General features: G+C 40.4%; 1 protein-coding gene across 1 annotated transcript in view; it reads left to right on the forward strand.

The window, feature by feature from the left end:
- Positions 1-25,932, forward strand: part of TRIO (trio Rho guanine nucleotide exchange factor) — a 268,321-nt gene that overhangs the window by 68,553 nt on the left and 173,836 nt on the right. The window contains exons 2-6 of the mRNA XM_063298754.1: positions 694-768; positions 9,452-9,566; positions 11,403-11,595; positions 17,755-18,267; positions 24,458-24,580. Coding sequence (XP_063154824.1) covers positions 694-768; positions 9,452-9,566; positions 11,403-11,595; positions 17,755-18,267; positions 24,458-24,580 — 1,019 coding nt within the window. The remainder of the gene's footprint in view (positions 1-693; positions 769-9,451; positions 9,567-11,402; positions 11,596-17,754; positions 18,268-24,457; positions 24,581-25,932) is intronic.

Raw genomic sequence — 25,932 nt, forward strand, 5'->3', positions numbered from 1 at the left:
TGCAGAAGTTTCCAGAAGTCTAGAGGCATTAGGAAAACTGTGTCTTATTTCAAATGTCTGCCACTGATTTTTAGAATACGTATACAGGTAGCCCTCACTTCCCAATCACAATTGGGACTGGCAACTCTGTCATCAAGTGATGTGGTCATAAAGTGAAACCTCACATGACCAGCCAACTTATGTCAGTTCCAGCTGCGGTCGTTAAGTGAATTACCCACAATCGTTAAGCGTGATGTCACATGACTGCAACTTGTGACTTCCTGCCAGCTTCCCCATTGACTTTGTTTGTCAGAAGCCAGCTGTGAAGGTTGCAAATGACAATCACGTGACCGTGAGATGCTGCAACAGCTGCAAATTCGAAGACTGGTTGTAAGTCTCCTTTTTCAGAGCCGTCATAACTTTGAACTTTCGCTGAACAAGCAGTTGATAAGCGAGGACTGCTTGTATATCTTTGATGTGCACCGTTAGAATGATTGGGTTCCATGTTGTGATGATAGTGTTGTAAAGTATATTCAGTGCATCCAGGCTTGCAAATTTCACAGAGCCTTTTTCTTTGGCAATTTAAATTATCAGCATAATTTTGGTTTCTTCTTAGACATGCAAAACAAAAAACTCCAACAGTGTAAAAAATATGATCCTAAAAGAATGATACTGTGCAACTTGACTTAATATGCACTCTGTTTTTGTCCTCAGGATTTCGAAAAAATGATGAAATGAAAGCTATGGAAGTCCTTCCAATCCTCAAGGAGAAAGTTGCATATCTTTCAGGTAAAGTAATACAATGCGTTTATGATCCTGAGCTGAATTACGTAGCTATTTGGTGAGTGATCACTGACAGTACAGTACAGTACATAATTATGACAACCGAGCAACAAAAACTTCCTTCTCTTGTGTTAAGAATCTTTACTTATTTATTATATTTCCTGTGATACTAGTTGTTTATACTCTCAGTATTTTGCCAATTAGTTTCTTCCAACAAAATCTTTAGGCAGAACTATTCAAAAGAAAAAAGAAAGGAAGAAACCAAATGCATCCAATTCTTAACATGAGAGAAGGAAGTCTGAGGATTATTTAACTAAGGCATGTTACCACTTTCCTTAGTTAATACTTTTTGTGGGGGGGGGGTGTTATATTTTGTTGGATACCTTCCAAATACTCCCCAATTTGCTATCGTTCTTCCATGAAGTCTTTAGTGTGCTATTCGTTGTTTGTGCTTACCAAGATTATTGGTCTGAACTAAATACCGCACAATTGCTTTGAATGCTAATGCTCAGGACTTTTACATAACAATAGCACAGGATTATTTCTGAATATGCTGTTTAGGGAAGAGATCAATAAGATATTCCCTTTTCATCATCTCTTTGCTCTGTTAACTCAATGTTTTCTTCCTGGCATGTTATAGTTCCCATCATGCTTTGCTAGAATGGCCAATGCAAATGAATGCTGTAGTTCAGTACATTTGGAGGGCACCAGTTCATTGTTAGCATTAATCCAATAACTTAAGGACCATATTTTGAATACCTCTTGAGATACTTGCTTTCCTGATATTGTGTGCCCGATCCCTGGCTCATCAATCATTGGAAAAATGAGAATGGGAAGCAACTTGATGGAAGAAACAGACCCTTGTGTCTAATATTGTCATGCATTGCTTGGAGCTCTCTGTGGCTCTAGGTAACCTTCAAGGGAAAGGCAGGCAGGTTGCTTTAATGGCATATGGCTATTAAACAATCTATGGGCATAACTTACTTTCAGGTTTAAATGTTGCAAAAGGCATTGGGTTATCCTGATCTCTTTCTTTGAAATCTCTGAACAATTGGTTGCTTAAGAGCATGAGTTCTGCCTTGTAACTCTCTTTAGCTTAACATTGCAGAATGATAAGGGAAAAGATTGTTCATTGATGTATAGTTTCTAGATCTCAGTCGTGAATTTATTTAGTGGCGAGTGAAGAGTTCTTGTCTGCATTAGCTCACACAGCACGCACACAACTTAGAATTAACTTCTGTGAACCCAGACAAGGGGAGTTAATCTGTTACTAACATTCTACCTCCTTTTTTGCCCTCTGGATGTAGGAATGTGAAAGAGTGACCACAAAGTGGATCTAATGCAAATTGTAGTTGCTGTTTGCTCTATTTTCACACACACACACACCCTGGCAACCTTGCTGATCTACAGGGGAGGATTGCAAAATTGGGACAGCAGGGATAATGAAAGAGGCTTAGGCACTCTGTGTGCAGGGAAGTTCTAACTCTGATCAGGCCGCTATGTGTGCAGTTTTTTTTTTAACTGAAGTATCAAAAATGCAAATCAAATGACAGAAAAATGGGATGCTGGCCAACATTGGGGGAGATGTGTGAGTTGTGGCTCACTGTAGAAGCAATAAATAAGAGCCTTTTTCATACTTACTGTAACACCAACCTGGCATAACACATTACATAAAGAGGTTCTTTGACTGTATTTGCACATTGTATTTACCCAGGCTTATGGTTAAGCATGGAACACATAACAGCTGCTGATTCCTCCTCCAGGTGTAGGGCTTATTGCAGTTTTTCCCAGCTTTCTTCACTCTCCAGATGTTTGGGTGAGAGCTCTTAGAATTCTCAGCAAAGAGGAATTGGAGGAGTTGGTTCAGACATCTGGAAGGCACACAGATTGTAGAAAGCTGGTTTAATGTATTGTCTCAGAGTAAGACGCACACCATATACGGTCTCGGCCAACCAGAGAATGTAGTCATGGCTTGTGATAGATTTGTTTATGGTTATGTACTCTGACTGATTGAGTCTGGAAGTAATGTATGTCCTGCATTGTACACTAAGCTATACACTAACCAAATATGGCTGTTTGCTAGTCATACTGGTTGGAAGTACAGGTGGGAGAGAGAAGGAAGAATTGGCACTAGCAAGCAAATGCACTCATACTTAACCATCACCCTAAGAAAACATGACATGAGAACTGGCCCTCATCCACCCAAATCTTCAATATGGGAACCTTCCCTAACAGAGGTGTTATATAGGCACTGAGATAATCTAAATGCATTTCTTTAAACTCTCAAGAGCTGTATAAATGCTCAGCATTAGGACTTTAAATCTCTGTTGTAGCTGTCACACTTAGTGCAAGCTGAACTTATGTCTCCTGATCTGGCTCAGGGATTTGGGAAAATAGCAGAAATATATCCTGGGTATAAGATCACTCTGATATCCTTCTTTTTTCTTTTTTTCTTTTTCTTTTTGTTACCCCCTTTACAACATTCTCCTGGTTTGGTTCTGTTGCCAGTCCCCATGTCCTAACAAGCAGGAACCACGCTGAGATGGGGAATAAGTCTCTAGTGTTTTATTACTGCTGCATTAGACAGAAAATCCTAACAAACTGAAGAAGCATGAGAAAACCCATGCAGATAAACCCCAAAAGTCAAGGCGGGTCTGTTCTGTGTCTCTTTGAATGACTGCTCAATTCCTCGCTACTACGCAAGCGTTTTCCCCCCTGGATAGGGGCCCCCTCCTGCTCACCATCAGTGCTCATGACACCCCGCTTCCTCTCCACCCCCATTTTCTTTCTTGTAATTTTGGTTCTGTTTTTGGACCATTGTTGATGAAGGGCCTCTCTGTGGCTTTTTCTTCTGTTATGCATTTACCCATATGTTTCAACAGTGATGCCTTCAGTGTTGACACAGCCCTTCCTCTTGAAGTCCATGTTTAAGCTAGCCTTTTTAAAATTTTTGTTTTATGTGCATACATACATACTACACATACACATATATATTACAGAATCTGTTGTAGTGTGTCTGTTATGGTACCAGTGTGGACATCAGTTGAATTAGTAAATTCTGGAACATTGATAAACATTCCAGTTGGTTTTCAAACCAAGTTACTTCATATAATAAACCAAACATTGCCATTTTGACTGGAATGAAAATTTCTAAACGGACCTTGGGGATGAGAGGAGCATTTTCTAAGGAAAATTCCTCACTGTAAGCATTGCCACCTCACAAGCACCTCTAAATCTGTGTAACAGATCTTGCAGTGGCTCAAAACCATCTTAACTGCAATTGTTGCCAGAATAGCAAGAGCCAGACTGTCCTCCCAATCCATGAGAAAGCACAAATTTCAGTTCTGAGTAAGTAACTCATCCCTGCCCATTCTTGTCCAGTTCCAATATTTTGCTCTTGGTGAGAAAATGAAAAAACTGATCTAGTTCAGAAAAGACCTCTAGTGGAGCACATGGGCAAATGGTGCTACACTGGCTTCATAGCCAAGGGGAGAGGAGATAGCCACGGAGCTGGTGGGTGGAGATCAGTAAATTTCTACTAGAAGGAAAGAAACCCCACCACATAGAATTCAGGCAGCTCAAATCACAAAAAGGAAATACAGCAATTTGAATTTTTTTGGATAAGTCAAGCTGTAAGAAAATCTGCTTGGTTGCCCTTTGGGGGCACTGATGTGGGAACTTCAGGAGTTGCACCACAGTTTTATGTCGGAGTGCCCTAAGAAGGTAGGGAACTCTGCTAAGAGGTCCTAGGAAGTAGGAAATAAAGATCATGGATGTGCAAAAAGGGGTGGGTGGTTAGGCTAATATTTGGGAACAAATATGACATCTTTGCAGGTACGTACTGTAGGTATTCTAGGACTCTGAACAAATATTGTGAGTCAGGAAAAATAAAATATACATTGTTCAGTGAGGGAAAAGACTAAATTATGCTAACCATTAAGGCAGTTTTTTAAAAACTTTGCAATACTGTGACTCCTTAAAATGGTAAATTAATTTATGCAACTCCCCCCATCAGTAAAACTCATGATTTCATTGGTGTTACTGTTGAGCAAGAAATAAGTGTATCACTTATTTTTACAAATTAGATTTTAACAAATTGTTTCTGCCCATATGCTAAGATCTGGCAAAGTTATATGCTCCAGACTCAATCAGCAAAGCTTCCTGCCAGATGAAACTGTTTGATGTGTAATGGGCTGTGAGAATAACCTTGAGGAACAAGAGGAAGAGCCGCAACCAAGACAACAGTCAGATAAGAGAAATTTGAGTCCAGTGCAGAAATGTAATTTGAGAAAACATCTCAGACTGGACCCTCCCTAGTTCTTTTGTAGATGAAGGCAGGGAGTGGGGAGGCACTTTCAGACTTGCAAGATTCTGTTACTGTAACCCTATAATAAAACTAGTTTTAGTATTCATAATTTTGTTACCAAGTCTGGTCTACCTTGAAGGCCTGACAGATGGGACCCAAAGTATGCCCACTCTGCCTAATCTCACCAGATGGGCAGAAACAACCAGAGACAGGTGGCCTCTCAAATAACCAGGTCCTATGCCATGATAACCAGCACCTTGAATTGTACCCAGAAGCCAACTGGTAACTGCTGCAACTCACAGAGCAGTGGGGTCACAAGGGCATAACAAGGCATGCCTGTCACTGCCCAAGCTGTTGCATTCTGGACCAACTGTAGCTTACAAGTGGTCTTCAAGGGTGGCCCCTTGTAGACCACACTACAGTAATCCTCTTGTGAAGTGACTAAAGTGTGAGTGACTGAAGGGCCTTCTGGTCCAGGAAAGGGTGTAGCTGGTGCATTTTTGACATAACAAATTTTAATGGACAAAGGTAAAAAAAAGTAGTATAAATAAATATTAAAAAGTTAATTTCAAAATAATGTGCTACCATATTTAAAGAATATGGTTATATTGGTGATTCATAGAACTCCTGCTTCTGCTAAGAAAATGAAGCAGATGCAAAATTTATTTGTAAGCTTAATAATACTTGAAAGTCTGAGGTTAGCTATCCTGCTGGAGGCAATTTTTAAAAAAACTGTAGATCTCCCTAGTTGCTTATGAACCCCCTCAGCTTGAGAACACCTTCAATTAGTAAATACAGAATTAGCAAGCTCAGTAGTTCTGTTTTCAGAGCAACAACCTTGCACCACATACATCAGCTGTAAAAAATATCCCAGTGATAGTGAACTACAATAAGATTAGCAAGCTCTCTTAACTGGTATAGGATATAAGGCTTCTACCTCTGCATTAAATAGAAATATGGTTTTGTAGACAAATCACCTTAAAAATGTGATTAACTTCGCACACAGTAAAAATATACTTGGGAACAACTAGAAGGTTTTTGAGACCCCAAATTAGAGCATGATTTTATCTGGACTTTGACAGGGCCCAGAAAAGCAAGTAGAGTAGATTCTTCTCATGAATTTATGTATGTAAGAAAAATAATCCTGTATAAAATGATAGATTGATCTCTTGTGAATGAAACATGTTTTCTCTGGTACATTTTACCCCAAAATCATATGAGTCCTGGTCCAAAGACCTAAATGAAGATTAATGCTGGGAAAAAATAGAATTTCATCACAATAGCTCCGGGTTCCTTAACAATCTTTTGCATATTCCCCTCTTCTACATCTGTATTTCATTCCCCCCTCCCTCACTTTTATTATTATTTTTATGTATGTATGTATGTATGTGTATATTGCTTTGTGGAATGAATGTATCACTTCTACATTTGATGGCAAACTCTCATCTTGATCAGTATACATCTAGACTTTCTCATAACCTAAGATTAAGGATAAAATATCCAGCAGGGGCTGCATGCCAGCATTAGAATAAACATTAGCAGGCGTAATTGGCTGTTTTCCTATCAACTTGAGAACCCTGGGAATGCGACTGAACTGAGTATATTATGCCTATGCTTATCAATGCATAATTTCTAAACTAAACTCTAAAAGCACAGCCTTGCTTGGAAATGACATCCTTCAACCAAAAGGCTTTCTCATTCCTTTCAAGTGCAGAGTGACTGACTATAACCGCAGTTACAGTGAAATAGTGCTTGCCCCGAGACTTTATCATCCAGTAAGAATTCCTCTCCCATTCTGCCATAAAGACTGGCTAGAAAGTTTTCCTGCCTCTGTGTATTGAAAGCATGGTATTAAGTGATTGACATAAACAAATAATGAACTACATATGGTCCAATAAAAGACTAAGGCTTTAATTACAGATTTTACTGAATTCAAAACAGAGAGGTGGACTGGTGGTTCTGCAATTTAAATTGTATTATCAGGTTAGCTAACTAACATGGATTTCCAAGTGGATTGTATGTCCTGGCTCCCTACCTCTAAGGAAAGGACAGGACTTCCAAATGCTCTGCATAAATATCTTTAAACTGATGCAAACAGAAACAAACAATTCATAAGGGATCATGCAAAATTAATTATGTATTGGATGCTTGGGGTAAATACAGAACAAGAATAAGCCTATATTTTCTCCCCTTTTGTGTTGCTGCTGTTTATTTCTTTGAAGAGAAAAGCACTAAGAAATTTGCTCAGTGGAGATTTAATAATTTGTCTAGACTGCAAGATGTAATTATGAACAAGCTGAAGATAAAATCTTTTGACACTCTTACTTCACAATGAACTAGCCTATCTGATTGGTTTCAATATCTTCAAATTAATATAGTACTAAAAGAATTGCAGAAACAAGAGGGAATATTGAGATACAGGTAGTCCTTGGTTAACAACCATTTGTTCAATGATTGTTTGAAGTTACGATGCTGCTTAACAGGGAGACTTATGGACAGTCCTCAAAGTGGCAGCCATTGTAGCATCCCCGCGGTGATATGATTGCAATTCAGGTGCTTGGCAACCAACTCACATTTACAACAGTTGCAGCATCCTGTGGTCCCATGATCGCAATTCATGATTTTCCCAGCCAACTTCTGACAAGCAAAGTCAATGGGAAAAGCCGGATTCACTTAACGACAGTGTGATTCGCTTAATGACCATGGCGGAAAAGACTATAAAATCAGGCATGACTCACTTAATGAGTGCATTGCTTAGCAATGGATGTTATGGTCCCAGTTGTGGTCGTAAGTGAAGGACTACCTGTACCAACCCTCCCCAAAAGAGAAAAACATGTTGGTTTATTGGTCTATAGTTTGAACTCAGCAGTAGAGTACATATAAGGCTACTGTAGTATATTATGTATAGCGACAGAAGCTACACCCCAATTTTGTAGTAAAAGCAGTGCAAGGAAACCCATTTTATAATAAACAGAATTTCAAAGGCAAGATTATCCCCTTAATTTTTCTATGTGATCAGAGCCTCCAAGGAGAAACATGGGGGGTGGGGAGGGTTGATTAGCAAAACATGATCTGGGAGAGAATAGTAAAAATACAACACCTATACATTTATCGTAAGTTATTACTGGTGAAATTTGTGATTGTGCTATTACTCTGGCGCAGCTGGCCTATATCACACACCACCCTCAGCATCTTTGAGCATTATATGGTCAAAATAATCCTAATATTAGTATACCCTTTCTCTGTCCTGAGAGATCCAGGTTAAGAGAACACTATTGTTCAAAAATATGTTGAGGCCTCTCTTCTCCAGTAGGTAATGTCCATTTACCACTTTCCTTGGAGAAAGGAAGTAATGGCAGAAGCTGTCATCCTGCATTGTTCTCTGGGTGGAAATTCCCTCCCCCCCCCCTTGGAATGAGGCAGATAGCATCTGGATGGAGCTGAGAGAGCGATACAAGAAGTCACAAGCAGTCCTGACTCCATTCATCCCTCAGATTATGCCTGCCCCAGTCTCTTCCATGGATTCAGTGTTTCTTCACATTTTCTTGCTTTTGCCAATAGCTTGGCTTCTCTGTCTTTCAGAAGTTGAGAGAATGGTACAAAAGCGTGCAATATCTTTACAGCTCTGAAGCTTAGGAGATTTAGGTCTGGCTGTGGTTCTTGTAGAAAACCACCTGGGAATTGTAAGCATCTTGGAGGGGGAAGACTATCCTTTCTGTGCTGACTTCCAAAAATTGGGATCAGCCACAGAAATTTAATATGCCATTCTCAGTCTTAGGTCGCAGGAGAAAATTGGTGTCTTCAATGTGATAGTAATTTAGGCAGCATTAGAGGGTACACAGGGTTTTACAGAGCTGACTAAATAAAAAACAGTTAAGTCCCTTTTCCTCTCACTGCAAAAGAGCTCTCAGCCTAAAATGAACAACAAAGAACACAGCAGACAGATGAAAATAGCAATAGGATGACTGTAGGACTTGGGTGTCCCCTGAGCAAATAGTTAAGTATTGGGTAAGGCACTCTGTTCTTCCTACCATCTGTGATGGTTGCAAAAATAGGGATTTCTATGAAGCCACTTGGAGCCCTTTTGACAAGATGAAGGGTACAAATGTAATTAGATACTAATGAAATACTTCAATTATGTCCGGCATAATTTCTGCAGCTGTAAAAGAAAACTTTCTTATCCATATCTCCCCCTAGTGTTACGTATTTTTTTTAAAATGAGAACATAACATATATAGTGGTGGCTTTCTTTTGAAATACAGTCTTGCCCAAATACTCGGCTCAGATGCATTGTGACCAATTGCAACTCTCACAGGGGAAGAGGCTGTTATCCTCAACGTACGCCACAGCGTGCAGTTGGCGCTCAATATGTTTCTTTTTCAGGTGGGAGAGATAAGCGTGGAGGCCCCATTCTAACATTTCCAGCTCGAAGCAATCATGACAGAATACGACAAGAGGACCTTAGGAGGCTCATTTCATACCTTGCGTGTATTCCTAGGTAAGGGCAACCTTTGTGTATTATGGCTCGAAGCTCTGTGTCACTGTAGCAAAACAAAATCATTTACAGGGGCTGTATTTTGAGGGCACCTGACTGGGAGCTGCTTTATTCTTTCATTCTGTCAGTTATGTAATTTCAAGAAAAGCTTGTCCAGGAAGGGAAGAAAGTACCAGGGAGAAAGCTTTGACAAAATCAGGGCTAACTTTGAGGAGCATTATTGTAATTTTACCCAGTTGTTTCATTTAGGTATTTGGCAAATGGCAATACTTCAAAGCATCCTTCCCCTAACCCCAGGTCTTATTAGGCAAAAGTTTACAGGGAGCTCACGTTGTGATCTTTTAAGTACCAGTTGCAGGGGAAACCCCCTGAAATGGTGTTAAGTGTGGTATTGCAGGAGTGCTTTTCCAGAATTGTTCACTTTTGAGATGGCTGCTTCCTGTTACTATTTGCAGAGCTTCAGAGCTTTTCAAAAGTTTCAGCACAGGTCAGATTTTAGGCACTGCTAGTATCTGACTAGAAGAGCCAAGCCTGCTTAGCAAAATTATGAGGGAGAAAATGAAAAAGTCAGATGGGATATATGGCAGAACATGGAGCCAGGATAGAGTGGGAGAGGCTTTTACATGCAACCAAGGACATGTTACTCTGCTTGCAAACACTACTAATTGTAGCATGTATAATGAGGAATTGCAACAGTATGTTAAGGATCTCCAGTCCCGAAGAAAAAAGAAATAGGGTTGAAAAGGGTGAAGTTTTTATGAATGCAGATCATGGGATTAGTTACCTTATATTTTGTAGTTCCACAGGACCCATAGTTACATAGTGAGAATAATGAAAGCCAATAGGCCATTCTCAAGCTGTTGGGGGCTTGGCATTGGGAGTCATATAAAAGATACCACATAAAAACATGTCACATAAACAGTGTAACATAACAAATATTGTCCACCTGCTCCTTTGTCTAAGGCTGGATTTCTCAACCAGGGTTCCACAAGAGGTCACTAGGGGTTCCCTGGGAGATCACAATTTATTTAAAAAATTATTTCAAATTTGGGCAACTTCACATTAAAGAGGCAAGTTTCATTCTTTATTTTTTGTTTAAGAACAATGTTAATGCATATTTACAAGCCTATACATGAAACAAATATTTTGTAACTTCTGGCCTATATTTGAGCCTGAATGTGCAGGGGCTCCCCAAGGCCTGAAAAATATTTCAAGGTTCCTCCAGGGTCAAAAGGTTGAGAAAGGCTGGTCTAAGGCAAAAGTTCAATCTGTATTGCCAGTTTCTTGTGAAAATGAATCCAAAACTCTGAGATGCTTTGTGTGGTTCTTTCTTCATTGCATGGCTGGGTCAGCCATAGTGGTAAGCTATGGATTTTAAGGGGGCCTAACCTAACTGATGTAAGCTGGTTGCCTGGGTCAGACCTCAGGAAGCCAAAGGACTGAATTGGAAGCCATCTGGCCACCATCAGCTGTTTAAAACATAAATATTATTGTGCAGAGCAGCAAGCAAGTGACAGACTTTTGAATTTTAAAGTCAGGAAAACAGTTACCCAGCTTAGTTCTTGATCACTTTTTTATGCTGTTATCCTGCTTATCTTAAAAGATAATTAGATGCAAGACTGTGTCTGTATAAAGTATTTAGTTTAGAGCTGGCCTGCCAGTCTTAACCAAGCTGGATAAAAATCAAAGTTCTTAAAAAAATCTGTGTAGACATAATCCTTCCATAGGTAAAACTCTAATAAATAGACAGATGAAAACATGAACAGAACTGGCAGATAAATTACCAAGTTTGTACGTGTAATACAGCTTGCCTTTTTAATTGTTTAATTTCCTTTCTAGTGAAGACGTGTGCAAGCGAGGTTTCACAGTAATTGTAGATATGCGTGGATCAAAATGGGACTCTATTAAGCCACTTTTGAAGATCTTGCAGGAATCCTTTCCATGTTGCATTCACGTTGCACTGATAATCAAGCCAGACAACTTTTGGCAGAAACAGCGGACTAACTTTGGCAGCTCCAAGTTTGAATTTGAGGTAACGTATTGCAACAGTGTGGGATTTATTTTTTACAATGTTGGGTAGACCAAGAAAAGGGAAACCTGCTTTTGAGCCTCCTTTCCAAACATTTATATATTTAATACCTGAACTTGTTTAAAAAGAAAATTTTCATTGCTGGACCATGGGGGGAAATTACAGAGCAAGTCAGCTATATTTAGAGTAAGGGTGTGGGAAAAGGTTGTACCGTTGCCACATCTTCTAAGCAGTCATTAAATATACACCTCCTTCTGGGATAGAAGAATACAACTAGAAAATACAGAAATGCCAGTCATGACCCAGCTTGGCTGGAAGTACTGCCTCAGTTCACTAATGAGGAAGCATGCTGTTAATGATCTCCATCTGCTATTCAAACATGGAAGAGAGCTAGTAAATTCAGGCAACATGGCATAACCCTTCATAACTCACATGCCACTCATAACAGCATCAGAATCCTCCTAATTTATTACTCTAATTAATGCAGCCAGCAGTTCTTCTATCTCCAGTTCTAAAGCATCCTTGTAGGCAAGGCAGTATATTTCCTTAGGTTTCTGAAACTACTTTTTTGGAGCAACTTTCACCATTCATAGGAACCATACAGCCAGTTACCCCTTAGGCCTAGTAATAAGCTGACCCTTTTGGCTAATATCCAACCAGAGACATTGTCTACAGGTAGTCCTTGAGTTACAATTATTCGTTCAGTGACCGCTCAAAGTTATGACAGCACTGAACAAAGGGACTTACGACTGGTCTTCAAAGTTCTGGCCATTGCAGTGCCCCTGCAGTCACATGAACAAAATTCGAGTGCTTGGTAACCAGCTCACACTTATGACCAGGTTGCAGTGTCTCATGGTCACATGATTGCCATTTACGACCTTCCCTGTTGGCTTCCCACAAGCAAAGTCAATGAGGAAGCCAGCAGGGAAGGTTGCAAATCTCTTGCGTAAGTTTCCCCCACCCACAGCCTTTCTTCACCGCCATGCACCATGCCTCATTCCCCCCTTTGCTTGCACACACCCCACACCCTCTTTTCCCAGCCTCCCTGTTCTCGCACGTACTCTGCGCCCTCTTTCCCTGGCTTTGCTGAGCTCACGCTGCACTGCAGCACCCCCTACCCTAACTCATGCTCAGCCTGTGCTGGGCCTCCCAGGGCCTCCCCCCCACCCCCCGTGGCACCCCAGCACTCTTTACCAGGGATTCTCTCCGCTTCCCACTTAATGACCCACACGTTTGGGGTTATGACAACAACCAGGACTGCCTGGATTACCATTTCTAAGCGGTGCGGTCACATGACATTGCACTATGACTGCATCACTTAGCAACAGCAATTCCAGTCCCAATTGCAGTCGTAACTCAAGGACTACCTGTATTTTGTATCTCATCCCATCATCCATATCCATCCTGCCTATCCCCTTGCTACCCCTGTGGGCTCTCCTGTACACTCTGACTGCAGAGTCTACTCCATGTGTATCTTGAAAAACTAACCTAGTGAGAAGAGTGCAGGAGTACAGCCTCTGAGCCTATCAAGTTTCCTGCGGCTTCTTTCATGAATTTACTTAAAGGCCAATGGAAGCCAGTTGTCCTAACAGCCAGGAACCACGCTGAGACAAGGAATAGGTCTCTAGTGTTTATTACTGCTACATAACAGAAAATCCTAACAAACTGAAGAAGCGTGGGAAAAACCCAGACATATAAACCCCAAAGGCTAAGGCGGGCCTGATCTGTGTCTCTTTGAATGGCTACCTAATTCCTCAGTACTACGCATGCGCTTTACAGCCTGGATGGGAGCCCCCCGCTCGCCATCCTTACTCATGACACCAGTTCATACCAGAATATAAGAAGTAAGTTCCTTATTAATAAAGAGTCACCATATACGGTGCATCATAGACTTATAATTTCTTAACATAGTATTTTATTTCAATTTATTTTAGTATTTTCATTCTTAATTAATTTTGGATCATAGTATACTAATTGCTTTTGTTTTATATACATGTATTAATGTAAGATTGTTGCTGTTGTATAGTTTTATTGTCTCTGGCCTTAGGGCTGTAATAAATGTGATGCTACTATGTGTCACCTGGAAGAAGGCAATTCAGAAAGGCATAGACATATATGGGCTTACAAGTGGTGACCCTCTGGGCTCCTCCTCTACCTTGGTCAGTGGCCCTTGGCATTGGCTGTGTGTTAGGAATAAAATCTCCTGTTGCAAAACCACGTGTCAAAGAGTTGGTAAAGGGACAGTAATCTTGTCCCACTGTACGTGCGGAATAGCTTGGGGATGGAATAGTGTGGATATCCCTGTCATTGATGCTGCTGATAGATAGGTCTTCTTTATGGCCTTTGTGAAATGAGCTGTAGTAGGGATGACCAGCTTCTGCGGAACAAATATTTCACAACAGGCAGACTAACAAGCAGCAGCTAGGAACATGTAGTCTCTGAACATGTTTTCCCAGTTGATATTAGAATGTAAGAGAAGCAAGAGCAGTGCCTTGTGGTGCCCAGCCCATGACTTCCTCCACCTCACCCCCACTGAATATTCTTACCTTGCAGTGACGGGTTGCATTGGCATCTCCCCCTCCCTTACACTACTTCACCAAAGGGAGCTGGAGCATGTCCACTCTGCCAGATTTGGTGGGACAGGCACAAGCCACAAGGGATGGGCAGTCCCACAAGTAACCTGGTCCCATGCCATGCAGGGCTTCAAAGGTGAAAACTAGCATCTTGAACTGCACCCAGAAGCCTACTAGGAGCCAGTGCAACTCATGTAGCAGTGGCGTTATGTGGGCGTATCATGGAATGTCCAGTACTGCACATGCCACTGCATTCTGGATCATCTGAAAATTCCAAATACTTTTCAAAGATAGCCCCATGTGAATACTTTGCCATAGTCCAATTGGGAGTAACTAAGACATGAGTGACTGCAAGCAGTGCCTCCCAATCTAGTGGACAAGGTTTATTTGTGCAAAGGTTCTCCTAGCACAGCTGCCACCTGCTGCTCGAGCACGAGCCATGAATCCAGGAGGGCCTTCAGGTTGCATACCAACTCTCCCTAGGGGAGTTTAACCCCATTTGAGGTTAAGAACGGAAACTCACTAGACCCTGGGGGTGGGTGGTAAACCTCCACCCACTCAGTCTTGTCAGGGTTGAGCCAAAGCCAGTTCTTTTTCACCCGGACCTGTACAGGCTCTAGGCACTGTACAGTATCTTTACTGCATCATTTAGAGATGTATAACTGAGTATCAATAGCATACATGCCAAAGGACGACCTCACCCAGTGGTTTTATGTATATCCTAAAATAGAGTGGGGAGAAAATTAAACCCTGGAGCGCCCCACAAAATAGAGGCTGAGGGCTGGATTCCACCCCCACCCCTTGAGTGGAACCAGCCCCAGATGAAGGAGAACCACTGGCAGACTGTGCCTCCCACTCCCAACCCCCTTAGCCAGCCCAGAAGGTTTCCATGAGTGATGGTGGTGAAAGCTGCTGAAAGATCAAGGAGGCCAGGATGGACACACTGCACCCGTCTTGAGCCCGTCTTGGTACTGTTTTATTTACTTACTTGCTTTTTATTTTGCAGCCACTGTATTTGCTGCAACCCTAGCTTATAAAAATTGTGTTTCCATTTTGTATGTCACCTAGAGAAGTGTTGCTGTTGATGGCTGATTAAATGGAGTAAATAAATAGAAAAGTGTTCAGGATTGCTTGATCAACAGCAGCAGTGGCAGCAATGAATGGAGTGGAATAACTGCAAAAGAGAACATACCAGCATGAGAAGCTCATCACTTCCTTGATGTGTGGGAGGATTTGCTGCTTTGAAATGGGAAGAGTGTTAAGCTTCTACATTTTTTTCAGGGAGCAAAGGCTGAATGAAGAGAACTGGGATACTTGTACAGAACTTCTATAGGAAGAGCTGCCTTCTCCTTTGCTACTTGTTTAAAGACGGAGTGTGGTGGGGACTGTTGTTTGTGCCTAGAGCTTTGAAGTAGAATATTCCTAAAATACCTATCTTGCTAGGCTGTTGGTTTGCACCATCATCATTTTATGCGCTCAGAAGAGAGAGAGAGGGAGAGAATCTTTCCATGCACCTTGCCTTCACGGGGCTTATATAATGATTATACAATGCTGAGCTAGATTATATCCTGTGCTCTGTTGTGAATACACACAGAGGCTTCTCCACAAATTTTAATGTTTCCCAGCCCACATTTGTGCATTAGATAACAGGTGCCAGGGAGAAGGGCCAATTGGCATATCCAGTATTGAGAGTAGAGCTTCTTGGCATGGCCTTATTCCCTGCTTTTGTGATGATAACTCCAGTTTGGATTAATTTATTTCTTGGGCTTTTGCAACAAGAATAGTAAATAGTAGATTAGTAAAAATAGTTACTAAAAATAGTAAATAGTAAATGTGAATTGGAAACATTTAGACTATTTTTATTTTGTACTTTGCCTTCTTCACGTGGAATTATAAGCCCAAAGTTTGGCTTCAGATTCTGGCTTGTTAGGAGAACATTGAAGTGAGATTTCCTGGTTCATTTAGCTGATTGCATGATACAAGGAGTTATGGGGAGTGATTACAAAATATAAACCATGTTGTTGTTGTTGTTGTTGTTGTTGTTATATCTTTATTCTGATACACACCCATCCACCCACACACACACACACAATTACGGTGACTGGTCAAAGTTACAACAGCACTGAAAAAGGAGACTTATGACCGGTCCTCAAACTTCCAGCCGTCACAGCACCCCCACAGTCATGTGATCACGATCTGGGTACTTGGCAAGTGGCTTGCATTTACGATGGTTGCATCATCCCATGGTCACGTGATCACCATTTGCAGCCTTCCTTGCTGGCTTCCCACAAGCAAAGTCAATGGAGAAGCCAGCAGGGAAAGTCGCAAGTCGCTCTGGTAAGTTGCTCGCACCCACCTGGCAGCACCCTGCTGTGCCTTACCTGCCTGCTGGCCTGCTTGCAAGCCACCTGAGACTTGCTTAATGACCCATGATCCTCGCTTAACAATGGTAATGGGGAGTGCCAGGATTGCCAGAGCAGCGCAGTTCTGGGGCTGCTTGCTGCCCTGCAGGGCAGGGTGCAGGGCAGCCGAAAGGGCAGAAATGGGGGAGGAGATAGGCGGGTGGGGGGAGTTGAAGTGTTTCTGAGATCGTAAGTGTGGGGAGGCTTTGAAGCATCTGAATATTGATTACATGACCGCAGGGGCACTGCAGTGGCCAAAACTTCAGGGACCAGTTGTAAGTCCATTTTTTCAGCATCACTGTAACTTCGAACATTCACTGAACAAATGTCCTAACAGCCAGGAACATGCTGAGACAAGAATAGGTCTCTAGTGTTTTATTACTGCTACATGACAGAAAATCCTAACAAACTGAAGAAGCGTGGGAAAAACCCAGACATATAAACCCCAAAGGCTAAGGCGGGCCCGATCTGTGTCTCTTTGAATGGCTACCTAATTCCTCAGTACTACGCATGCGCTTTACAGCCTGGATGGGAGCCCCCTGCTCGCCATCCTTACTCATGACAACAATTAGTTGTAAGTCAAGGACTACTTATAATCTTAGTATCCGTTGATAGCTTCATTCTTCTAATCCTTTTTACTCATCTTTCTTTTACCCTAAAATAATATGTATTTACCCCACTCAGTATATATATAACCCGACCGAACAGCTCTGGATATGTGGAGCACTATAGATCTGTATTCCTGTACATACATTATTATTGGGGAATCTAAATGCAAGATGGGACCAAATGAATTAGCTCTTTATACTCATTTTAAACGTTGGTCCCCAGATTCTGAAACTGATCCTTAGCTGTGCCTAAGAGATCACTTGATAGCCAGGCTATGTTTAATATCTGGGTTCAAATCTTGGTTCAGCCATAGCTCTGGGAAACCTGGCCCACGTTAATATCCTTCTGAGTGATCTTGCCTAGCCCAAATTAATATCCCTTAGAGATATATGAGAATTGTGTTGAAAGAAGCCCATGTATATGAAGAAAAAATAAGGTGGTATGTAGAACACTTAGAAATGGTGTCACTTCGTGTTCTGCCCATTATGTTTGGTATATGTTATCGGTCATAGCACTGAGTGTGCACGTGTGTGTGCTTGAATATATCATGCCGTACACTAACAATCTTTGCTTTTCAGACAAACATGGTGTCTCTGGAAGGCCTTACCAAAGTTGTCGACCCTTCTCAGTTAACTCAAGAATTTGATGGCTGTTTGGAATATAACCATGAGGAATGGATAGAAATCAGAGTTGCCTTTGAGGATTACATTAGCAATGCCACTCACATGCTCTCTAGGTTGGAGGAGCTACAGGATATATTGGCCAAAAAGGATTTGCCTCAGGACTTGGAGGCAGCCAGGAGTATGATAGAGGAGCATTCACAACTGAAGAAAAAAGTCATTAAAGCTCCTATTGAGGACCTGGACCTGGAAGGGCAAAAGCTACTGCAGAGGATACAGAGCAGTGAAACTTTCCCCAAAAAGAACTCCGGGTCTGGAAATGCAGATCTACAGAACCTCTTGCCGAAAGTATCTACTATGTTGGACAGGCTGCACTCAACACGGCAGCATCTGCATCAGATGTGGCACGTACGGAAATTGAAATTAGACCAATGCTTTCAGCTCAGGCTTTTTGAACAGGATGCAGAGAAGGTAAATGTAAACTTTTATCAGCTGATTTAAGGTGATTGGGCCATAAATATTAGCACTTGGTTCTGTGGAAGCATCCAGTAGGCTGCATTTTTCCCCATTAAACCTAGATTTTAGGATTCATCTATTCTCCTGGCCATTCAGGCATAGGAAATGGTGGTGATTGATGCTACAGAAAGAAGAGGTGGATTTCCCAGCAAGTTATCTACAGTATATGATGTTGCCAGAACTCCCATTAGCTGTTATGCTTGATCTGAAGCAGCCTTCTCCAAGCTGATGCCCATCAGATGTGTGGGATTCTTTTAGTACAACTGGAGGACACCAATTTAAGGAAAGCAGTTGTAAACTCTGATACACACATGTACAGAGAAACATATACATGTGCATGCAGACATACATAAAGAAAAGGGGGTAAGTGCAATTCTGCCCTTTACACACTTCAGAGTAAATCACGGCGTAGGAACTCACTATATCTAGAAACTAAATATTAGACTAGGACAGAAGCGTAAGATACTGGAATATTATTCTATTTTGTTTTATTGTTATTATAACTTACTTTAACCTAGACAATTTGATGATTTGGGCAAATTAATCATAACACTGGGATTTGAGTGAGATATCTTATTACCCTTACACATATGCACATGCTGTTCTCAGCCAAGATTGGCTTCCAAGATGGTTTGCAATTAAAATCCAACACAGAACAAACAGAGCCCAATAAAATCATAACCAGCTCGCTACTATTACTGTAGCTTGTTCTTTCTTTGGACTCCTGCCATGTTTTTTCTGGGCTGACAATTAACATCTCTAAAACTCTCTCTTTCACAGAGGGCTTCTTCAGGAGAGCCAGCAAGCTTTTAACCATCAATTTTCATCAGCAGCTAAAATCTTGCAACAAATCTTGAGACAATAATATGGTCTGTACTGCCTTCCCTTCTGTTGAAATAGCTGCTAGGAGTATCCACAAGAAGAAATCAGTTAAAGGGCATACGGCTTGCTGTCTTTCAGGCTGTTGTAATTTCAGTCCCCAAATCGTTTCTTTTTCTTAGCATTAGCTAATAATAGGAAGATGAGGATTTGGAGGACAAGGTGGCAGTAGTGGTCAACTAAGTGTATGAAAAACATATTGAACTTTTTTGAATGTGAAACATCCAGCTTCAAGTGCAAAATGCTTCGCTTGGTGTGGGAAACAACTATTTTGTGGCCATTTCAAGCATTTTGGAAGTATTTTGAGACACCTATGAGTGTGAACTACTTTGTATTGAGCTCAGAACACTTCCAGAATGCTGGAAACCACCAATTTCACGCCTAAAAAGCTGCTTCACACTTGAAACACAGCATTTTTGCTGGAAACAGGATGTTCTGAATTTGGAGACCGTTTGACTTGAAATGTTGTGGGCATCCCTGTTTTCAGCCATGTCTTACTATTCCATCATTTGGATTTCATTTTTGCAGATAACCAGAAAATATAATACATGGACTTGTGTTCTTTGCTTAGAGGTTTACAAGCTTTCTCAGCTAATTGAAAAGCTGAGAAGATCTGAGTAGATTCTATCTATTTTTTTATCTTAACACTGGGGAAAGATTTCCTGCTTGGAAAGCACATTGATCTAGCATTCCATACATGCAGGGAACATTCCCCAAGATTTAAGATTCAGCAGGGGCTGGGAAGAAGCATGTGGAAATATAGGATTCATCCATTTTGCCAGTGACAACAGGAGATGATAAAAATGAGTTGGAACAAATTCTAATATCATACTTTTCTTCTGTAGCTGAATACCTTCGAGAATTAAGTAAGTGAAAAAAATGTTAGAATGGAGCATACATTTGGGTTTTGCACTATTTTATTGTAAGCAAAAACGTGTGTATACTGTTGTATTTACATTTCAGGTTTGCTATGTTTGATTATCATTATTATAATGACCTACAGTTTGGTCCATGAAAGTTTATGCCGTACGAAGTTCTCTATTTTTGGCATTTAGTGATGCCATAGCTCAACCCGAACTATGTTTGATTACAACAGAATTAACTTTCTGTACATTAGAATCAATGTGTGTATCTGCTGGGATTTCATTCATCTTTTCCTGTTTGATCTTTGCTATTAAAGCAAAAGCATCTGGGCAGTTGGCCTTAGTCTTGCATTCAAACTCTTAGGGCTGTTTGGGCATCTTGCTTTTACAGAGGTTTTCTTTATTATTTGCTTATATCTAGGGAGTTGGTAGGACAGGGAGACAGATTGGATGGTGAATTCCAGCTCAACCGAGTGCATAGTATTGGAAAGCATTTGTGTTTGTTTACTGGAGCTGCAGAGCAATATAAAGGAATCATGGCTATAACACTTGAACTTATATCAAAGCTTTAAGGATTATAAAGGGGAGAACCAGCTAAGACAATGTAATTTGGATACTTTATAGGACACTATTAAATTGCAGCTATCTTAACTAAATAGCTGGTAAGAAAACAAACAAATATTCATTGACTAATGAATAAGTGCACCTTTTAAAATGAGCTGTATTTAGATGTTTTAACTCTCATCCCCCAAATTCTAAATAGCCATGCCAAAACTTCACAGTTATTTATTATTCTTACTTCTAAGGCCTCAAGTATAGTACAGAGTAAATAAAACATACAAGCAATAAAGCTGACTTGCTGAGCAGATACCAATATTAAATTTAGGTTAGGAGTATCTTATTTAAAATTATGAGTTGATATCCTAAATACTTTGGTTCAAGTGAGAATTTACGAGCTATCTTGGACAAATCTGACTGTGAAATATCCTGTAATAGATTAATATAATGTAGCCTGAGGATTTTTCAAGGGTTCGTTTTAATTTAATCTCACATACCCATTGTCTTGTCACTTTATTATTTATTTTTAAAAGGCAGCCATTTTGTAACTATCTGAGTCTAATTGTTGACTTTTCTCCTCAACCAATTGCACTACAGAATTAGTAAGTATTTCCGAACATCTCAGTTAAAATGTATCTTCAGGGTCAGCTGTAATGGTTGCCTAATCCCAAATACTCAGTCTCACAAGCCCGGGCTTAAAGATAACTGATTTATTAAAGGAATAGTATGCAAATACAGAGAAAGCTGAGAATGAGCAAAAGCGCACCAAATACAAACTTAAAAGCCTTGCCTTCAATCCAGCCCCGCCCCAAGCACCCGTCAGCAACCACCCCCTCCCAGGCGCTAGCAACCGTTACACGCGCCTGGGAAAGTAACCTTGAATATGGTTGCAAACCCAAACATACATTCCAAAGTTCCAAAACAAAGAAAAGAGCATGAATGGAAAATACCAACAACAAGCAAGCTGAGTATACACGGAGAAACGGTTTGACATGTGAAACGTTACGATGTTAACAGAACATTGAAACGGGGAACATGACATCAGCTCTTCCATGCAGCAAGATAGTTACTTGCTCCTGGGGTCACTGAGGGGGATGGAGAGATTCTTCAGGCCTATCTTTTGGCCCAGCAGCCCCCTTCCCTGATCAGATGATGTGATCTCAGAGCACTCCCAAGTGTTAGTCCTGGGGAATCACAATGTAGGTGCTGAAGCTATTCAGTCTAGTTGAGCCCAGAATTTCATGGATATCATTTCAACAAATGGAACTATCCAAGTATGTCATTACTTGTGTTACCAATTGCGCTTTCATGGTTTTCCAGTTGGTATGGTAGGTATTTGTGTTGGAGTCCTGTGACTTGGCCCATTGCCTTATGATTACCCCCAACCACCATCTCCTTAAGCTTGACAGACTCACCTGGGATATCTGGGAGCTGAAAGCAATGAACTCAGTAGAACAGTGGCTAAGAAACAAGTGGAGGAAACTTATGACAAATCTAATTGAATAGTTATGAGAACTCATTACTGAACTTACTCTATGGCAAGGAAGGAGTTGTTTTCCACCATTCACTGTATTTGCACAGTGTTATTCAATGTTTGTTCTGAATAGTGAAGTATTTGTAATACTTTGACTTTGAAAGGGAATTGATCATACCCTCTGGCTTAATATGGTAAGTTGGTGGCATCCAGTAATGTTGGTTACATCTGATATTTCATAATTAATGTATATTGGAAGAGGTATCCAAAGCACTGCCTAGTCCACTGTTACTGAATAAATTCCAGTTGTTGAGGCCTGAAGATGCAGATTATGTTCTTGGATAAATTCAACCAGTTATATGTACAGGTAGTCCTTGTTTAGCAACTGCCTCATACAGCAACTGTTCACAGTTACAACAGTGATAAAAAAGTAACTTTGTGACTAATTTATTTATTTATTTATTTATTAAATTTATATCACTGCCCATCTCCCCCAATGGGGGACTCTGGGTGGTTTACAATAAAATAACACTAAAAACATAACCACCTAAAATTACCATTAAAATATAAATCCTTGCCTTCACAGGTCGGTAAAGCAAAGGAAAGCTGAAGTAAGATCATAAGCACAGTTACAGTTTCACTTAGTGACTGCTTCACTTAACAACTGAGTTGCTGGTTCCAGTTGTCATCACTAAATGAGGATTAGCTGTATTTGTTTGTCTTAGATCTAGTAAGAAGGGGATAGCCAGCTGGATCTAGGAGGTCATTAATTCCTTTTAATATGATAATGGTACCAGACCCTTTGAAAGAAGGAAGGACCAGGCTACTAGTGAAAAAAAATCTACCATGGATACAAAAGTAGAGGATAAAGAAAAAATTAGCAGCCAACTTTTAGTTATTAGATAAGATGCTCAGGTATATGGATGATGACCAACTTCAAGCACTCCTGCATGAAGTTGATTTTCCAGATCCATTTCATACTTGGTCACCCTGTGGGTATAATCCTTTCTGAGAGTAACAGATAGAGAGAACACAGCTCTGTGAATTATCTTCACAATCTCATCAGCTTTCAGTAACATTGATGTAATATCTTTTTGGACTGCCTGAGATAGAAGCTCTATTTTTTCAGTAGTTCCACTCCTAGTTGACTAACCATTCGCAGAAGGTGGTGCTGTGATATATATCCCTGTTCCATGGCAGGCTGGATCATGGGGGCCTCAAACTCAGCTTTATGCCCATGCCATTTAATATCTATATAAAACTCATTTTTTTCTTGGAGATAATTTGAATTAGTGAGCTAACAATATACAGCTGTTACCCAGCTTTACCTCACTTTTCCATCTGAACTGGTATAGCAATAAATATCCCAAATCAGTAGCTCAGCACAGAAATGAACCTGATGAACCCTAATGAATGAAGTTCTGTCCAAACAAGAAGGAGGTGCTCTTGGTGGGTGGCCTATCTGCTCAAATGAACCATACTTGGCCTGTTCTGGATAGGACTGCACTATTCTTAAAATATCAGAGACACTGTTTGAGGGTACTCTTGGATCCAGTACTGTCACTGGTATCATAGATGGCTTTGGTGGCCTTCTTCTGCTTAGGGTGAAGCACCAGTTTAGATCTTTTCTAAACAGGAACATCTGGACATCGGTTACTCTGGCTACTTGTACTTGGGATTACTTTTGAAGACAGTACAGAAACTCAAACTATTGAAAACAGGGCTGAAACTGAAGCTGACCAAAACGATCATACCGGTTGGTAATAGTCTTCAATTAGTTAGTGCTTGTTGGTATCCTACTAACTTCTTATGAATAGTAATCTAAGTTTCCTTTTTCATTAAATAGTCACTTTTCCCCAGTTTATTAAGAATCTTTTGAAATCTTTCCTAATGCGAGATAGCCCAGTTTAGCCAAACACATGCATGCTTTCAACCAAACAAGTAGAATATAAGGCCCAACTTGATTATTCCATCTTGCTTCAGTGGAACATCAATAAGTACTTTTTCAGTGGGTGCTTCAACAGACTTTGCATTTGACAGATATTTTGTCCTTTGCCATAATGCTCCTTTATATTCATCTTTTCAAATGAGTCATAGCACATATCACTGTCCCTAATCAATTTCTTTTTGCCTAGCTAGCCATTTATCTTTCAGTTAATATTTTGAGGCATATTGAGAAACTGAAAGTGCTAACAACTTGCCTCCATGCAATTGTTACATGCCACCTAAATGGTTATTTACATGCCTATTTTGCTCAGCTCTGTATTGTTATAAAGCTTTGCTAAAATCGTAAGTCATTTATATGGTAATGGGCAAATGTTTTAAGCCTCTGTCCACTTCCATGATGAACCTTAATTCTTGTTTTCTTTAGATGTTTGACTGGATCACACACAATAAAGGCCTGTTTTTGAACAGCTACACAGAAATTGGAGCCAGTCACCCTCATGCTATGGAACTCCAGACACAGCACAACCATTTTGCTATGAACTGTATGGTAAGAATTTTCCAGCAGCACATTGTCTTTTTGTTATACCTTGTTCTTTTTAATACAGAAACTTAGGCAGTTTTGAACTGGTTTCTGATGCCCTCTGAAAGCAGGGTAATGGAGAGCATAGAGGAGAACCTAGTGTAAATAAATAGGAGAGAAGAGGGACTGAGAAGAACATAGCTGGCTTGATTAAGTAACACACAACTGGTATGTTTGTGAGAGAGAGAGAGATACATACACACACACACATAAATATATAAGCCTTCTAGACACTGCTGTTTAAAAAGTTAAAGCAACGTTTAAAAAGGCTATACAGTGTGTGTGTGTGTGTGTATCACATATATACGTGCATAGAGTGAGATGCTCTCCAGATTGAACAGGAATAGGTAACTGCATAGAATTCCCAAAGGAAGAATAAAATACATTTGAAGCATAATGATTGAATGGACATAGCAATCAAGCTATAATTGACAGTTCTTAAAAGGGGGTTTGAAATGGAAATGCATGAATAAAACAAATGCTAGGATTTATTCAAGTTATGGCTTGTTTCTCCTGGGCATTACTTTCCCTTAGATCTACAGTTTGGATGTGACCCATTTTGATAGCAGTTTTGAACTTCTTAGGGCTACTTTACAAGAGGCCTGATTGGATTTTCCTCTGTTAAAAACTTAATCATTGAATTAAGTAACAACTTGGATAATCTAAGCAAAGTAAAGAATTGGATTAAAAAGGAAACAAATAGCTTTCATCTAGAATTACCTTTAGGCAAATTGCTATGTCAAAGTTGGATATTCACATTGTGCTTCTTGATTGTGTATCATTCATTGAGCCCTAGCAAGCCATAGTTACCAGAAGCCAAGTGGCACAGTATGTGTTCATTTGCCAGGAGTGACTGTAGCTAACATGTCCATAGCAGTGCATTCTCCCACCAGGTAATGTCCAACCATTCCCTTGGGGCTGTCGAAAGCTTTAAACAGTGAGAAAGCATCAGATTGGGAAACAAAAAGATACAAACTGTAGCCTACACTATGTCAGAGATGCACAGTCTTCAGCTTCAGGTCTGCATATGATGCCCCAAAGCCTTAGCATGTCCCTGGCCCATAAGCCTGTCCAGATATTGGTGCTAGATGTTAAATTTTAATATGGCTGAAATTGTTAAAGATGAATTGTAATCACATTTAAGTGAAGAACGTCTTACTGGTTTTTTAAAAAAAAGTGCAGGAAAGTTATAGCCTTTAGCATAATTTTGTGCTCTTCTTAATGCCTTACTCATATGAAGTCATAAGAATGTTTGACTTTAGATTGATCACTACTAACCAGGCAGTTTGCAGTGTGCCACTCATGAAAGGGAGGCTTCC

The sequence above is a fragment of the Candoia aspera genome, chromosome 3, assembly GCF_035149785.1.
Source record: "Candoia aspera isolate rCanAsp1 chromosome 3, rCanAsp1.hap2, whole genome shotgun sequence".
NCBI lineage: Eukaryota > Metazoa > Chordata > Lepidosauria > Squamata > Boidae > Candoia > Candoia aspera.